General features: G+C 43.5%; 1 protein-coding gene across 5 annotated transcripts in view; it reads left to right on the top strand.

Moving 5' to 3' along the window:
* Positions 1-2,101: 2,101 nt before the first annotated feature.
* Positions 2,102-18,561, top strand: part of HECW1 (HECT, C2 and WW domain containing E3 ubiquitin protein ligase 1) — a 259,900-nt gene continuing 243,440 nt past the window's right edge. For all 5 annotated transcript variants that reach the window (XM_039378406.1, XM_039378403.1, XM_039378405.1 and 2 more), the window contains exon 1: positions 2,102-2,275. In XM_039378406.1, coding sequence (XP_039234340.1) covers positions 2,246-2,275 — 30 coding nt within the window. In that variant the 5' untranslated portion in view covers positions 2,102-2,245. The remainder of the gene's footprint in view (positions 2,276-18,561) is intronic.

Genomic DNA, 18,561 nt, shown 5'->3' with positions numbered 1-18,561 from the left:
TGCTGGATTTAGACTGTTTTTTAGAGCATGTGCATTTATCAAGTTTTCCTGTTTTAGCTAACTTAATGGTTTTGATAGAATCAACATATATGTCCACCTGTAAGATGAGAAGAGCATCCGATTTGAATACATGATGTAGAACTCCACCAGTAACCTACAAGAGCAGAAGGAGTTGGGTAAAATCTCAGAGGGGGCAATGAATCAAGAGTGAGGAGGCTTGGGCCAGTTCTCTACTCTGTTTCAGGAAATTACTGTGTGACCTTCGGGCAAACCACTTTACTTTTTCATTCCTCTGACTCTCTCCCTCATCTTTATTTTATTCCTTTCTATTTAGACTTTCAAAGTGCAAAGGCAAAAGCACGTTCCTATGATAAGCAGTTTCAGCGTAAACACTGATGTACAGATTTAAAACAAGGAGGCAAGTATCCATCTGGAGGCCTCCTGTAGGTATTTGTTAGCATGGTTCACTGCAATCTATCATCAGTGGATGGCTTTCCTGGATGAGGAGAGCCTGTGTGCTTGCCCAAGCATTGCCTGAACTTCTCAAACATTTGCAGAAGAGTGTTTGCACACAAACATATCCTGAAATGCACATTAATTTGTTTTCATGTGGTCTTCATGGCCTAAAATGTCTTTTGGTCTGCCTTGCTCCTGGAGAAGAGCTGGTGTGACGTTGTGATGATGAGCCCCCTTTCTTCCCATTCTGAATGCACATGAACTGACTCACTTACTGATCTTGTGTGTGGGTAATTCTAATTGAAATGTATTTCTTCTTTTAATATTATAAAATACCAAGCCATTCTCCTTCCCAAATTCAATTTGATTTTTCTTCTGATGTTTTTGCTGATATGGGGTTCTAATTTCTCCTGTTTCACATCTTTAAGAAAGGAAATGAGATGATCAAGTGGACATTAGAAATCACAATGCATCTGAAAATATTTTGGAATGTGTTGATTAGAAAATTAAAATAAGTATTTCTTGCACTGATACCAAACACAGTAAATCTGAGATTGGAAAAAATTTGTATGAGGAAAGATTGCAAAGATGGTTTTAGAAACAAGCTTAGCTTCAGTTGTGAAGTTACTGGACACATTTGTGGCTTTTATCAACATGACTTTGCTTCAGGATACAACTTAGGACCCAGAATAGTCTTGAAAATTTGATATATTTAGTAGTGGGTGGGTGTGAATCCACTCCAACAGGATGATTTAAAAAAAGCACCGTTTCAAAAACTTTGTGTGTAGAAAAGTGAGGTGAGGGGGCAAGCAGGCCTCTGCAGGATTGTTCTATCTTCCCTCTGACAGCTGACATGAAGAATTGTTCTTCGTCCCTTTTGACTGGTGGGACAGTGGGTTTCTGCTGGAAGCCGTTGTTCCCTGCAGTCCCAACAGCACTCCTGGTCTATTTTTGGTGAGCAGGTTTGCAAGACCTGTGGGAGAAATGAGTGTACGGCACCCCTGCCCCCATCCTGAACTGCCTTTTGAGACTTTTTGCAGCTGTGGTACTGTGATTTTCTTTCTCCAGGGGTGCAAGTCATAAAGCCCTATCTAGGAGGAGAGGCTGGAAATGAGCGTGGTGAAGACTGCATGTTCCCCAGGACAGCTGCTGGAGCAGTAGTGCTCCCCAGTCTTTTCTTTAGGTGAGTGCGGAAAAGGCTTTAATGATCACCCCGGAGGCTCCGGCACTGGCGAGGTGGTGGTGTGAGGACGGGAGCCCCGAGTTCAAGGGGCAAGGAGGAAAACAGGTTGATTCCCCCCCCCCCCCCCCCCGCCTCTATGCCCGATGCGGGATGAGCCAAGTTGTGTGCTGTATGCCCCCGAGGAGAGCTGGGATGCTGTGCGGGAGAAGAGAGGGTGAGAAGAGCGAGCGGGCGACACGCGGGTGGGCACCGTATCTGGGCGGCCTGGGACACCGCCGTGCCGGGCGGGAGAGACAGCGAGAGAGAGAGAAGAGGGAGGGAGGAGCGCTGAGGGGCGGGCGGGGCCGGGCGGCGCTGCCGGGCGCCCGCCGCGGCGTGTGGGTGGCTCCAGGCGGCCGGTACCCAGCGACAGGCGGCGAGGTGGGAGGAGGCTGGCGGGGCGGAGGAGGAGGAGGGAGCTCGGCGGTGCTGCGGGCGTATCAGCCGGTGCTGGACTATGGTGCGGCTCGGCAGGGGCTGACACGGCGGCACCCCGCCCGCCCGCCCTCCCTCCCTGCCGGCTGACAGGCACGTGTGGGATGTGAGAGCTGCCCTCGCCGGAGGAGCATGAGCTGTGCCCAGGCCGGCATTGTCCAGGTACGAGGGGCTGCTGCCGCCCGGCCCCGGGTGAGGGTGGTGGGGCCGGGGGGGAAGGGGGAGGCAGGTAGCGTCGCCTCCCGGCCGAAAAGTGCGAGGCGGGATGGGGCTGGCATCGGCCTCGCCGCCGGGAAAGGCCCTTCCCGGGGCGGGCAGCCCCCGCCCGGCCGGCGGGATGCGGTGGCGGGTCGTGGGTGTGCGCTGTCATCCGCGCCCGGCTGCGGGTGCCGCCTTTGTGCCTCGGAGGTCTGTGCGGGATGGGACCCCCGTCCGTGTCCCTGAGCGCTGCCGCGGGTGGGGGGTGGCGGTGGGGGGGAGTCGCTCTCCAAGGAGCAGATGGGCCCCGGTGGGTTACGGGCTGAGCCGTCGGCCTGTCGTCTGAATTCCACTAGCGAGCAAATAGTGTAGAATTATGATGAGCGACGTGCCGGCGGGGATTGACATCATTTGGGGGATATGGATGCGCGCAGGCGTTGATGAAGAGTCCCGCGCTGAATTTTCGGTGGTTACGTCCCTTCCTTGTAAAAGCAGAAGCCCCCAGGTCTGGTTCTTGGCTCCTTGACAATGCAGCAAAATTTAAAGCACGAACTGCTTTTTCCCCCCCTGTTCTGTTGCTGTAAGCCAATCTTGTGACTTCATATTTTGGTTATTACCTTGTGTTATTATGTAACTGCATTTTTGTTAGCAATTAAATAAAATAACTTATAAGTATGTTAAGAACATTGCCCTCGCCCGTAGCATTGTCGAATGCTGCGTTTCTCAATTTGCAGCCTGCATAGATAATGGTTTATACTGACACAGGCAGTACAATTCGTTTTGTTCTTTCTTGCATCGTTTCCCGTGTGTTTCTCTGTAGTTGCAGAAGAAATTACTTGGCCTGGGTTTAGATTTTTGCATCCTGCTGTTTGGAGCTGCAGTAGTGCCTCTTTTTTTTTTTTTTTTTTATGCTGCACTCAGCAGAAGTGCGTAGTGAGACTGTACAACAGTCAGTCAGGCTGTGCTCCTGTCCCTGTGTTTACCAGCACTACCTTCTCATTTTGAGGGGTACCCAACCCTGTCTGGATATGGCAGGAATTAGGGGCAGGGTGCTGCTGTGCCAGTCGTGCCACATAGCAGGTGGTCAGCTGCGCCTTTCTGATTAGTGCTCATGCGAGGATTGCAGTTATTACAGTAATTCATTTTGGCTAGGGGATTCATTTTGGAAATTTGGATTTTCCACTAAGAAGGGATTATCATTTCTCTGCATAGTATGTGTGTTTTATGAAGAAGTGGAGTGTGTGTTTTATGAAGAAGTGGAGTACAGTATGTATCCTGGCTGCTCTCTCTGTTTCTTTTCTGTCTGTCTTTGAAGCGCACGCCCATTTGGACAACACAGGTGCAATGTTGATTTTCATGCTGGAAGTAGATGTAAGAAGCAGCACACAGCCAACACAACACTCATCCTGTTGATGTAGTCTCAGTCTAGTACAGGGGAAAAGAGTATCTGTTCTTACAGAGGAAATGAGGGGTCCACTTACTTGTTTGTTTCTGGAGGGTGAGCAGGGAGTTAGAACAGAGTGGTTGGTCAGATGGGCAGTATTTGTGAGCAGCGAGCAGCATGTGAGTCAGGGGTGGATGGCATATTTTGTCACTTGTGTGATACAGTCGCTAATGTGTTTCTGACTTAATGTGACCTGAGCTTTGGACTTCTAAACTTTTGGTATCAGTCAGCTCTTTCTTGTCAGCTTACTCATTTGAAATCAGAGCAGACCAGAGCATGAACTGATGCACTCAGTGACTTTATCAGTAACTGTCAATATCTAAATGTGATGGTGATTTATCTGAAAGCAAACTGTGTACGCTTGCTCAGAACATCCCAAAGAATTGATCCCAAATTCATATGCTCAGTATTTTAAATGCATTCTAGTAAATAATATGGTACTTATTGTGTTCCAATAAATAAATGGCTAAGATTTGTTCCTAAAGTGCAATCTTTCAGTGGCTTTGTGTTTCATGCACATGGCATGTGATCTAGCATTCTTTGCCATTGTAAGATAATCTCTGTGAAGCTTCATGGAGTTTTGCACGTGCTGTTTGATGCTAATTAACGTTCATTCGAGGTAGTGCTAAATCCTTCTCCCTGTCTCCTTTTGAACAGTCTTCTTACAAACGATGCAATGACTTGAATAAATAGTACAAGCAAAATTTACTTTATTAGCAGCTTTTTGAAATACTGCAATTCAAGTTGCAAGAGTGATGGTGTTGAACAGTTGGTGTTGGGCCAGGAGATGTTCTGACAAAGAGGTTAGATTGTCTATGTTTTAAAGCTGTTGGATCTGTCTCGTGGATGCAGGCATTAAGGTCGCCCTGTGGTTTCAGCTCTGAAAAATGCTTTAAAAAAAAAAATCCAGCAAAACAACCTCCTATTTCCCTTCCAGTTAACCATATTGTAAAGTTCAAACAGAAAGGCTTTTAGTAACTAAAAACGGCAATTATTCTGAAGTTTCTTTGTGATGATAGACTTTGCCAGAGAATGTAACTTGTCTTCACAGCGACTTTTGGTCTTTCAAAATGTCTCTGTGGTCCTAAGTCTTTACCTGTGTAGTTTCCTCCAAACTTAGGAGGCCTGGCTTCAGCATGTATAGATCACAGCCTTTGTGGGCCTCTAGAGACAGGGAGGAGAACTCGAGCCTTATAGAAGTGCTCTGGCTTGCTCTCCCTCCTGTTCTGCAGAAGGGATGCTTGCCAGCCTAAGCCGAAGTTACGTCTTTGTGAATAGCACCCCAAACAGTTTCACTGGGTATCTGTGTATACGTGTGGCTTCCACGAATGGATTGTACCTGCAGCTGCCACAGCTTTCCAGCATGTACAGCTGTGATCCTGTGATTGCACTGGGAGTCACCATCACCTCAGATGCTCCCTGGCCTCCAGTGGCACCTGTGCTGCCAGGAACGTTGCTGTAGCGTTGGCTGTTTCCATCAGATTGGCTTGAAGTAGCTGGGGGATGATCCTGCTCATACGGGTTTGTGTATCTGCCTATTAGCAGGAAAAGGAATTGTGACGCCCCCTTTTCTTCAGGATGTCTGTTGTTTGTTTACGCTCAGCAGCTTTCTCGGTTTTGGCAATAAGGAGATGAGTCAGTTTTGCTTCTGTTTAAGGCTTTTTTTACCCATTTCCCTTGTAACATTTCATGTGCTGTTGTGATTCTGCAATGGCTGAGTGGCAAATACTGCAGGGTTTTGGTTTAATTCCTTAGAAATATATTTCTGTTGGCCTTAGATATCATGACCATTAGTTCTAATAAAGTTTAGAATAGACTAGATCTTATGTACTTACGTATTTGTCCTAAAGCACAAATATTTTGTTTTCTGCTGGTAATCTCAGGAGGGTGAGGGTCATGCAATTCAAGAAAAATGAAAGTACAACCAGTAGCAAACAGCAAGATGGGATACCACCTACTCCAGCTGATGTTTTCTAGATGAGATTTGAGGCCAGCAAGATGCTTAGAGTTAATTAAGAAGAAATGGCAAATTTCTTTGATGCGGGGAGCCCAGGGTCATTTTCCTTACAGTTAATGAATGGTGACTAGGCAGCTGTATAATGGACTTGTGAGTCAGTCTTGGACTTTTTTGATCAGCTATGCCTGGCTAGGGTATCCCATTGTTAGCTCTGAAGTAAGAGGTGTAGGTTTTTCAGGCAGGGTTCCTTAGGAGGTGCTGGGACTGTCCCTTGGCAAGAAGGTGTCCTCATCTCAGATGTCTGTGGAATATGGACCGGTAAGACTGGTCCAAATTACAGGCAAAATAGTCTGCTGTCCTGGGAATCAGACTGCTGTGTGCAAGAGGCTGACTGTGGCCCCATGGCCTGCTTTTGCTTTGGCAAGAAGGAGGAGTTGGGTTGAAGCAGGGCAGCAGCTGAGCCTGGAGTGGAATTCCCTTGCTGCAGTACCTGTTGCAGCTCCCATTTGTCCTCTCCCTCCAGTGGTAGCAGCAATAGAAGCCACCATCAGCTCCTCAGGGCTCTCCTTTCCCCAACTTTCCACTTTATAATCTCACCCTCCTTTTCCACGAGTTAGAAGCAGCCTAAGCTTGATTCCAGCCCCTCATCCTTTTGTCCAGAACATTGCCTACAATGCAGATAAACCTTGAGATGGCTTGGGGGTTGGGGTGGAGTGATATGGCAAGCTGTTCCTTTTAGATCTTAAAAAAGGGGGAAATCCTGGTGGTTGTGTTTGAAATATCGAAGCTAGTGATCAGCGCTGTGTTCCCCAGGGAATCGCTACTCTCCATTGTATTGCAAAGTTCTCTGAGGACGCAGCAGCACAGGCAGCGTTCCCTTGCTGCAGAGCAGAAGGTCTGTGGGAGAGAGCGTGTGCACAGCAGTCAGAAAGCCTATTATTGAGACCTACGCTGAGGTTTCATTTTGTGCATTTAGCAAAACAGGCTCTCTCTTTCACACTTTCCAGATATTTTTATATTTCTCTGCAGATGCTTGCAGAACACTAACATTTGTTTGGTTTGAAGCCCGAATTAAAATTCCTAACCAATGTCTGGAAGCAAAAGAAAAAAGGCAAGTATTTCTCCCAGAATTAAAACCCATTTAAATTTGAGAGTTGTTAACCCATGAAATAGTGGTGCAATAAAGAATGTCTCTTGGACTGAATCACTTGTGTTTAAAATGGAACATGCTCTAAAAATAAATGGCTAATTGCTTCAATGTAGTCAATATGGAATTTAAAGATGACTGACAGAGTGATTTGTCATCCATCTCCATAGCAGAAATCATCTGGGAAGTCTGTGATGTTAAAGGCATTTGTTTCTATTAGCACCTTTTAAAGTAGTTTTGTTAATGAACTCTTGAGCACCAGGACTGAAATATGTCATGTGGTATAATTAATTTTTCTGTATCATAGGAAAATGTTGCCATGTGCAACTTCAATTACAGAATCAGGTTCCTCAGGTCCTGAAATGCGTGGTTCAGCATGCCTGTTTTCTTAAAGAAAGCTTGAGAAGATCTGATGTTGTGCTACCCACTTTTTGCAGAGAGGAGGACTGGTGGATACTCCTGCGAAACGTGTAAGCAGAAGAGGTGGAGCAGGAAATTGTCTGCTTTTCCTGAGGGATAAAAGGAGAGCAAGAGAGGGGGAGAAAAGCTTGATGAGATGGTCAAACAACTCAATCTTCACTGTATGCTGGTGAAATGCAAGAGTGCTGGTAGTATGGAGACAATCAAGGAGCTGTTCTCTAGATCTCAACTGTTGCTGTGACTTTTCTTCCTTCCTGAAACAATCTATCCTGCCAAAGTCTCTCTCAGGCAGAATGTATGTTGCACGTTGTACAGACTTTGCTGAACTAGGTAAGAAGCAGTGTAGTTGGGGATAATCCAGCTTTGCTTGTGAACTGGGTGCCTGTTGTAAGGCACTTCCTGAAGCATTGGAAGCTGCCCGCCTGGGCATCTGTGGGCATGCTTACAAGGGCTTGAAAAACTAGTGGAATGCGTAGGATCACCTGATGTCCCAAGCTGGGCAACTTGCTGCTTTTGTTTTGGCGCTGTCAAGAGTGATAGTAGGAGATATTGTCTTATTCCTACATCTTAATGCAGCCTCAGGAAAATTTAAACTTAGAATCCGCATTTTAATGAAGAACATCCATCAAGTGTTAGGTTATTTGTCAATTGTCTTTAATGATGTGTTAAAAAAAATAAAGCTATGTGAGACGCCCTAGGATTTTAATATGAAAATTTATATATACTGTTTCTTTGACAAGATATGTCTTGTGTTCAATTGCTTGGTTGCCTGAAGAAGACAAAGAAAAGCACAGATTTAGTCTCTGAGGCAGCATCTTCATTTAAATAGCAAAGTTTAGTTGCTATGTGCTTAATATGAAAAGGGGGGTAAGCAGATGAAATGTTTAATCTTGGAGTCAGAACACATGTTTCCAAGATGACGCTGTTCAATACTCGTGGAAGGCCTATTAGCCATTAGGTTGTTTCCTGCCTTGGTTACAGGAAGTTGCATAGAGATTAGGAGTAAGATCTTCCCATGAACTTTTAAGTTGCTTGATTTGACTGCACCATGCTCTCAAATGGTGGTCAATGTGAGGTCAATACCATGATTCAGAAATACTGTATATGTACCTGAGTCATAGGAGAGACACGATGCTGAGATAAAGTGTTATTGAGTCAACCACTTTGGTTTAAAAATGAACAGTGCTTCTTCTAAAGTTTTTTGGAACTTTTCTTGATGAAGGGCAATGCTGTGTGACCTCGTGATTTTTTTTTAATTGTTTTTTTTCACAGAGCTGAGTGTCATAGGGAAGCTGGCTGTTTCCTGTGCCAGCATGAAGCGCTGACATTTCTTTCTCATTACTCTAGCAGCAGGCTAAAGCAGAAACAGCCATAGGAGTTACTACCCAGACCAGGTATTAAGGACTAATGAGCTGAACTATATTTTCTTCTCCGCTTCTTAGGCCAGAACAGGATTCCAACAGAAAAACACCTGGTCCTGTGGTAGAACTCCTTTCCAAGGCCCCTCACTGTAGTGGCTTATAAGAGTTAGGCTGCCTGATTTACCTTCCTTTTTGTTTCCACTTCTTAAATGTTCCTTAAGGATTTTACTTTGTGTGTGAAATTACCCATTTTTTGTATAAGCAAAGCTCTCATTAAAGAATAAGATTTCCCACCTGACTAAAGGTAGAATTTCTTATGTTGGCCAGGAAACTGCATGCTGGAGTAAGAACCATTATCCACTCTTGAAATTTGACTTTGTATTATTCTTTCATGCTCCTCAGAACTGTCACTCTCAAAGAATCCTCCTAGCAGATTTTCAAAGATTCCCTCTCTTTGATAGTCTATTCTTTCCCTTCAACCTTCTCACTCCACAAGAATTGAGTGATTGCAAAGTACTGTTGTTCTTTGCAATGCAGTTTGCTACACAGATACTGTGGGCCATGCAATTTTATGTCTCAGACAATTAAAACATGTTTTAATAACTCAGACTAATTCTCCATACCCAATAACATGATGTAGACTAGAACCTTAGTGTCTGTATTTGAGCAATTATATTAGGGCATTTCTAATTAAAAACATGTATCACCTAATTGTAAGTCTCTGAATTCTTAAATATCAGTATCTTTTGCACTCAACTGTGTATAATGTGGGAGCAGGTGCAGAGAGGGTACTTGCTTATCATGAAATGCTTAAGGCAATTTACAAATTAGGTTTTACTGTTGCTGGGGAGGGAATGAAAAAGTTTGGGATGTGGGAACAAAATCACAAGTAGGAAATGCAGCAAAACTGTAGCAAAGTGTTCTGTGCCCTTCTATGTGTTCAGCTTGCCGAGTGAGCTACTGAGGTTTGTGTAGAGGTGGATCCTAGAGAAGGGTGGAAGCAGATAGCATCTTCTAGAGATGGAATCTAAGGAGAAGCTATTCGACTTACATGTTGGAGCCATATGGTAACTTTTTTGAGATGTCAGCTGTATTGTCTTGTCCAGCTTGGAAGATCATCACAAGCCCAGGGAAGTTGCCACAGAACTTGTAGAAAGAGGCAGACTACCCTTGTGTCCCCTTTCCTTTCCTCGTTTGTCTGCCTGAATCTGTCTGCGAAGGTGACTTTTTGAAGTTTGGAATATGAGTAGTGGCTCGGGTCAGGCTCCCTGTAGGGTTGTCTCGACCCTGCACCATCACCATCTTTAAAAGAAACGCTAAAAAATGTCTAAGGCTCTGGTTGAAAATGAGTAAGAAACAACTCCCCAAAAGATAGTACAGATAGGAGTTGCTTGATTACAGTAAAAGGATGATATAGGGCTGTGGGGTAGAGGTTGTATGTTTAAACCTCTGTTTGGAGTGGGAATAAAAGTGTTCCTGGTAGAACCTCTGCTTCTGTAAAATATCTCGACTGCCTAATTCATATTAGAATTATTTTCTAATGGTTCTCAAATGTCAATTTAGTATGTGTGTGTGTATGAATTATTTGTTGGTAAAATATGATTCTGAGGCTTGGACTCCAAGTTAAATATATGCCTGGTTTGACCTATTTTTTCCCAACCTAATTCCACCAGCTCTGGGTGTGCACGCGTGATGTTTCTTGCTGAGGGAGTCCCGCTGACCTTAGAGAGACAACACACCTTAGGAAAGCTGGTATGTGGTAGTGGTAGCAGGCTCAGGGTTTGCATGAGTTGGGCTGTCAAGCTGGCTCAGCAAGGGGAACACATGACATAGGATGTTTGAGGAGGAGTCTACTGATTTAACACTGTGTTATGTAGCAACTCTGGAAGGGTCATTGTAAATAATGTGTTTGGCTGACTTGTGACCTCCTCGCAATAGGTCTGAGAGATGGACAGGAGATCAGTCTATTTGATGGACTTCTAATAACTCAGTGAAAACCCTGTTCATCTGCTTTAGCTACCTGGACCAAAAAGGATACAACTGCAGCGTTGCTAATCCAAATAATCCCTGTGGGACCACAAGAGGGGACACCCACATGCTAAAATGAAAAGTAATAAGAGGGCCTTAAGCAAATGAAGATCTAAACTGCTAAGTCTATATGGCATATTGTGAGCTTACTAGCTTATATCCAGGACCCTATAGCCATGTTTCATGCAGCACTGCACCAAAAAGAAAAGCGTAACAGATTATCTTGAGTCGGCTGTGAGCAACTGGGTTATGTGCAGGCACCAATAGGATTTCTGCTCTGTGCTCCCCCCAGTTTTTATTTCCCATGTAGTGCAGGCAAAAGTGGCTTGCTGCATCTCTACCCCCTCAGCATGCTTGTGCCCTGGGTTACGTGGAAGCTGGTTAACAGTGCCTGAAAGGAGGCAGGTCCTCAAAAGCAGGAACTCCAAAACTGGTATGTTGGGTAGGGCCTGGTGCTCAGGGAGGGAGCTGTCCTCTCCAGAAAGGGGTGTTATTATTTCTCTTGCACCTGATTTAGATCAGACCTGGATCTGCGACTTTCCAGGAACGTGCCCTAACAGGCAGGGAGATCCTCTTAAGTGTGTGTAAGTGTGGGACATGCTTTACACTGATCTGGCCAAAGTCATTATGTTCTACATGGAAGATTTGAAGATTCATTGAGCCAGAGAGCAAGAGGGAGCATAATTCTGCTTTAATGGGTAGAGGGGGAGTTTCTGTTCCTTTGCCAGGAGCTGGTTCCTGTGTTTTGTAGGCAGAGAAGCAAGTAGATTGTCAAAACTGGTGTTTCTGGTTTGCAGAGGAGCAGAACACTGTTTCCCTGAATCCTGTTGTGTTGAAAGCAGGGATGAGTGACAGTGAGTACCATTTTCAACTTGAATGATTAATTTTGCATAAATCCCATTCTTTTGATCTGACCCAAAATATATATGTTCAGTCTAAGTCTTCTGAACTGTTATTATTCATGCCTCAGTGATGCGTCCAAAGGGAATTTGCATGTTTGTTTGGCTTGTTTTATGCAGTAGTTTTTTTCAAATGAATCCTGGTATCTAATGGTGAATATGAAAGCTTTCAAATACAAATTCCCATGTAATAGGGTACTGATATGATTTGGTCAGAGCTATTACAAGCTGCAGATAATATGTGGTAACCAGTTCTTCGAGCCTCACAGAACCTAGGTTTAGAGCTTAGAAGGACATTGGGCTCACCTCTAAGTTTAAAAGTGCAAAGACAAAGGTGAGAGATTATTGAAAAATGCTTTCCAGCTGCACCACTCAGCCAAAACCATTGTCTTTCCATAATCGCTTCCCTTGATTCTTTGACCATGGCTTCTGATAGCTGGTAGAGCAGGAGGGAGACTTTGTAGATGAAGAGGTCTCAGTTGAACTTCATACCAATTGAGGATTTCTCATTAGAGGAACATAGTTAACATTGCAGTTCATGATAAATAAATAATAAAAAGTCAGCTCCCTCCCATAGCTTTTAGGGTGGTTGTTTTTGTAGTTGTTTGTTCCCCAGCCACTTTTTAAAGGAAGCAGGAGGTAAAAAACTTTTTGAGCTTAAGCCAGCAGGCAAATTCTGCATCTGCTGGAGGTAGCAGATCTTCCATCTAGCGAACCATTTTTATGTGATTGCTGTGGAGAGAAAAAAAAAGTCCTATTTTAGAATAGAGAGGGTTGGCATTGAGCAGACTTCCTCAGAGACCACTAACTGAGTGTGATGTTCCTCCTCTTGCTGTGGTTCATGTCCCTGCAGTGCTGTCCTGCCCGGCTTCAGGTGTGGTTCAGGAGCTCAGACCAGTCCTTGGCAGCCCTGCTGAATGCTGAGTCACAGGGAAGAGATGGAGGCGCAAGTATTGCGCAGATGTGTGCAGCACTGGTGGACTGTTTGCTGGAAACTAGAGACACCCACAAATCACAAGTGCATCTGCAGTTGTTGATCAAGATTGGTGATATAATTACGATGTTCATTTTCAGAAAGCTGGCAGCTTGAGTAAAGAACTGAATTTGTCACCATGTGAGCCACCCTGAGGCTTGGAAGCCTCTTAAAAAAACCCCCTAAAACTCCATATATTTTTACTTGCATATGTTTTTTGGGAATACATGTCATTTACGTGTAGACATTAAATCAGCCTTGTTTTGATTACTCCTTTCCTTGGAGTCTCTCGCTCCTGGTGAAGACAGGTGAACTGGGTAGGAGCAAACCCAATGCACTGCGAACATGCAGCAAATTTATCTTCTTGAAGTAGCTCTGGTGCATGCATGTGTGGGAGGCGGGGAGACATATTAAATAGTGGAGCTGCATGAAGATTTGCCAGTGGAACAGTTTTCTGTCAAAAAAAAAAAGCTGTTTTAAACAGAATCAAAATATTCCTCATGAGAATGTGTTTGTAATGCAGCTGGCAGCTGTTCAGAGGACCTGGAGCCCTGCAGCCTTGTTTAATGATCAGATCCAGTTGGGAGAGATCAGAGATGGAGGTGTGGCAAGGTGGTGTTTGTTGTTATGCTTCAGCTGTAAGGAAAACTTCAAAATGCTTCCATTTCCCACAGTGCAGAGAACGAGATTTGACCTACTCTGCCATTTCTTAACACAACCATTTCTTAAAAACTATCTACTGTTTCCAGTACACATCATCATTATGGTGTGGTACTATTGTATTTACTTCTTGGAAGCCTGGGGCTGATCTCTTTGGTACGCCAAGTTCATTTAAGTCACTGATCTTGCACTGGGGATGCATTTGGCCCATGAAGTCTTAAAATAACTGTGGAAATACTCACTGCGTTATGTGGGACAGAGACCATAGAGGTTTCTCAGCTTGCAATTTTCTAACACTTGTGCACTGGAAAACAGAAGCACATCAGTGAGGGAACTCCCCTCCCCAAACATACACAATTACTTTTTGGCTTGACAGGATCACTTTGAATCGAATCCCTGCTCCCTTTTTTAGTTCAGTTTTCCCTGTTTAGATTCAAATGTTACTTTAGCAAGTTTCCTTTTTTCCCCCTCCTGACACTGCTGGGAGAAATCTTTTTTTCTTCTCATTATCTCTACTTTCTCCCACCTCACTAACACCATTTTTATAGCTGTTAGAGCCTATGTTTGAGCTTTCAAGCATCCAGTGCAAACTAAGCATAGTGCTACTGTTTGGGCCCTCCTGGTTTCAGTGGTATTGGGACCTTCTTATTTTTGCACCAATACTTAGCCATTTTCACTTTATGGACCCTAAATCTTCAAATATAAAATGCTCTTCTAGCAGGGATGTGAACTTCCATAGAAATGTCATGTCATATTTACCATTCAATTATCTATGTAACCTGCATTCTTCAGGCCTTGCAGTTGGGTTTTTTTCTTCTTGTAGTTAAAGTTTGGGTTTTTTTCCTATAATTAAAGGGAATTTTCTGTATTTCAGTCTGTGCCCATTGCCTCTGGTCCTATCACTGGTCACCACTGTGAAGAGCCTTGCTCAGTCTGCCTCGCTCCATCCTACCAACTATTTATGCATATTGATAAGATTCCCCTTGAGACTTTTCTTCTCCAGGCTAAATAATGCCAGTGCATCCTTCTGCTTCTCTAGCCACTCTTTCCTGCATGTTAGTAATTTTTTTGGGTCAGGACATGCATTTGTGTGCCTGCCTGGAGAGCTGTGTCAGGGCAGTGACCTGGGTTAGAGGTAGCCTGTTATTTATTTTATGCTGTGTGGTTTTAACCCACAATCAGGTCTACTTGACTGTTCCATGAAGGCTTATGTCAATGCAAGCAAACACCCAGCAAAGACTGGGAATAAGGAGTGAGAGGAAGGCAAGGTGTTTCTTCTTGTGGAATTGTCAATTCATGCTGTCTGTGTTTGTGACAGTAGTCACCTGTGCGGACTGTGAACAGATGTGAAGGCCTAAGGGTAAAAAATCTTTGGTCTGGACTTACTGGGGCAATGGAATTGGCATTTTGCAGGGATTTTTGTCTGCTGTGAGAAAAATAATTTTTCTTTATTATTTCTTTACCCTGACCTCAACCATTTTCTGCTCAGGAACTTTTGTAACTGTTTGTGTTTCTGTGGATTTAGTACCTTTCAACAGAGGAAAGGTACATGAAATCACCTCTGCTTTCCTTTGAACCTATCTACACTTGTATTATGTTTGAAAATGAATTTCCCAGCTCAACTAGCTGTTGCATTAAGAGTCATTTCCTTTAGTATGTTGTGAACCTGACTCCTGCTTTCTCTTGATGCCCCTTCTTCCGGTATTGAAAGAGAAAGTGAATAATCCTCTGCTCTCTTTTCCACTCTTGAGTCTGGGGACCTCTGTCATATCTTCCCTATGCTTTCTCTTATCCTTCCCTGAATCTTCTGTCAGTCTTTTCTTCTGCCTTCATCTTTGGTACCTGTATACTTTTCCACTCCTGGTTTGTCACCATTATAAAATACACTCCTGTTTTTCAGATACTCCTTTTGCAGTACTCCCAGACTAATTGTCTTCTAACTCCAACCCCTAATGTGCACTTTTGCATCTCTTGTTGTAGCTCTGTGTATTTTGTGCAGTTGTATTTCACTGCTATCTTGTCTGGATACAGTTCAGTTTCTTGTATGGGATCCTTTTCTCTCCTTTGTCTCCTTCCACCATCAATATTTTGCTCATGGGCTTAGTCTTACTATTTGATTTTTTTATTAGATAAAATTCATCTCTGTTCTCACATTATTAATGGCTGTAATTTTCTGTTCACATCTGTCGCCAAAAATCTTTGCCCATGATTTGGTCATTTTATCCTTTTCTATTGTAATCTTAACCTCATCAGCTTTATGCAAGTTAAAAATCTGCTGTTGAGGGCATTTTTCTAGTCTGTTTCATTTTATTTGAATCTGAGATCAATTTTTTTGCCTATTTATCTTATTTTTATCTTTATGGATCTGCTAAGTACTGCTGATTCTTAGATACCCATTCTTGTGCCCTCTGTCCCTTCTTTTGCTAGATAATTAACATGACTGAAGTACTTAATTTCTGCCATTGGTATGGCAGATCTCTTCATGCTGTTTTCTGTACTCATCGAGCCAGTGGTAATAGACTGCCTGAGTAGTTTGTTACTTTCTTCCTTCAGATCCTTCCCAAATACTTACTCCTACAAAATATCTATTTCAATAATATCTGTGAACCACTGCTATGCATTTTCTTATATCATCAATATAAGATTATTGGGATTTTCGTATACAGACACTGGATAAATTGCAGTTCAGTGCTACACTTGCATTTCATGGAATTTTCTTATATTAGGCATTTGTGAGACAATTGCTTCTGATGTTCCTGATATTTTTGACTTTGCCTTATTAGTGGGTGATTTAATTAAATCTTCCAAAATGCAGAAGAATTCAATTAGTTCTGTTGGGATTTTCATGCACAAGTTGCTTATTGGGATTGTTACGGCTCTTACAGGGCGCTGAGGGTCCTGTACTTTTTGGTGAGTGTTCTGAGGATCTTTCTCCCTCTGTTGTATTAAATAAATCTCATCTTACTTTAGCTGTCTAGAATTGAACCCTCCTGTACCAGTGGAATAACTGGATTCTTTGCAGTGGGGAGAGGGGCTTGGGATGAACTATTCTGTATTTTAAGGTAAATTGTACTTTCCCGTGTCTCTCTCTCAAGAAAGCCTCAATGCAAATTTAAGCAAAACAGCTATAGAACTGGATGATGTAAATCTCACCTTACATCTGCTGCAGGGTTGTCTGTGGCAATAGAGGACTGGAATTTCTGGTCACTATTTCTGTAGTAGTTCATATTAGGATTTTCTTTAAGTGTACGTTGCTAAGGTTGTTTGTGTCTGTCTTCCTTGAGAGTGGAGTTTTGCTTTAGCAGAGGGGCTACATGTTATTATGTTCAGTGGAAGGTGTCACAAGCAGTAATGGTTGATTCATAATCACCTGCACATAACTATGTAGAGCAGTGTACTTTTTGAAAAGTGTAAAGGGTAATCGCATATCCAGCCAATAATTCTGTCCATAAGTACTGAAAAATCAGGAGATGGACTCCTTGCCAATGGGGGAATTTTCAAGGCTTTTGATTTGGAGACTTTCTTGTATGAGATCAGAATGTGCTTACAGGGTTCAAAGTTTTCAGTATGTGCAGGTTGGAGATTTACTTCTGGAAGGGAGAGCTGAGATTTTTTTTCCTTGACCCTGTTACTACAGATATACATTGGGAAAAAAGCCTTGATTTTTATTAAACTCACTAAAGTGCTGCTCTCACTAGAAAGCAGTTAGATTTGGGGGTCTTTCTCCCCTACTGCAAACAAATTGCTCTGTGAAGTTTGAGATAGCAAGAAACTACAATTTCTTTGTATTGATTTTTTTAAAAAAAACTTGACTATGTTTTCCTTTACATTCTCCTAAGCCTTGTTATATGGCCTTTTATATGTTGTTTATTTAACAAACATGAATGTTACTCACTTAAAAAGAAAAATCCTCTCATCTTCTCTGAGGGTTAATCAAGGGAGAAACTTTCAAGCCCATGAAAAGAGGGTGAGACTCTCTCTACTCTGAAATACTGAGTAAAGGAATCAAAGGGAAATAATACTCTGTGATGATACCTCAGGGAAGATTTAATTAAGAAAATAAAATTGCATTAAGAGTGACCTATTGTGGACTGCCAAAAAGCCAGCAGATGAGGGAGACATTTGTTAGCAGTGTGTGCCCATCAGTAAGAGCTTGCACATTGTACCAAGCCTGTGAGATATGATGCTCAAAGTGGCTTAAAGCAGTGTTTAACTATCTGATTCATTAAGGTCAGTACTGCAGGGAGCACATCTAGTCTGTGAAATGGCTTGCAAGTTCTGGGAATCAGGGCTGGTCGTGGCATGTGACCACACGTGGGTCTCTGCTCGTGCCTCACTTGGACTTCATATTAATGAGTCGCCTGCAGTTCAGAGACAACAATTGTTTTCAACCTTCACTGGCTAAAAACTGCTGTCTGGTGCATGGCATCAGCCGTGCAGGCCTCCTGTGAAGTTGTACCTGGAGTGCAGTGGGTAAGTTTGCTGAGGTTTCAGCAGGTTTGTGCTCCTTTTAATCAATGTGGTTAATTTTTCATGTGTGCTGGCCAGAAACAGTTTGGCACTGACTGGACCCTGGAAATGCAAGGGCAGTTAACTGGTTGGCGGAAGGTCAGCTAAGGGGTAGAGACATAGGGGATGACAGATAGGAAGGAAGCATCAAAAGCTCTGTCTGTTGGGCCAGGTCTACTAGAGGCGTGAAAAGGAAGCAGCTCACTTCTTCCCTTGGTGTGACCACGATTTTTAGAGCTCAGAGCTGTGCACTGGGGGGAGTGCATCTACGGTCTGCTCTTGCCGGAGGATTGTCTCTGGATTCACAGATGAGGATTGAATCAGGAAACTGTGGAAAAAGCAAATGAACTGAGGAGGAGGGAGTGTAGGGGACTTAACACTTGAACCTTTACTCCCCTAGGCAATGCTTTTGAAATACATTTGACTCATGAGGTCTAGAACAAGCCAGGGACTGACATTTAACAAGTAAAGGCGGCAAGGATGGGTCTGATGTCAGAAATAACATGTGTGATTTTGTAAGTCAGCAGTCACCCCTGTGCTAGTGCTGAGCGGTTTCTCCTGTGCCCCGTGCACTGTCTGAATCCCCAGAGGTCTCTCTCAGCCTGCTCTCTGGCAATTACAGAGGCATTCCCTTGCTCTCACCATTAGTGTAATAGCTTGTGAGAACATCACTTATCCTTTTGCTCTTGAGTGACTACTGCTTCTGTAATCTCCTTTGCATTAAACTAATGGATGGCTTGTGTATGCAATTTTTCTCCCCCTCCTCATATGGTGAGGAGGGTATCTGTCATTGCTTTTGTCTCATTTGTCTTTTAGTGCCGATGAAAATAGAAGGAGAATTTGACAAGCAAT

Source organism: Pipra filicauda, unplaced genomic scaffold (genome assembly GCF_003945595.2).
Source record: "Pipra filicauda isolate LSUMZ 115617 unplaced genomic scaffold, ASM394559v2 scaffold137_size4652046_pilon, whole genome shotgun sequence".
Taxonomy (NCBI): Eukaryota; Metazoa; Chordata; class Aves; order Passeriformes; family Pipridae; genus Pipra; species Pipra filicauda.
The sequence above is the reverse complement of the archived record's forward strand: the minus strand, read 5'-3'. Positions and strand labels throughout refer to the sequence as shown.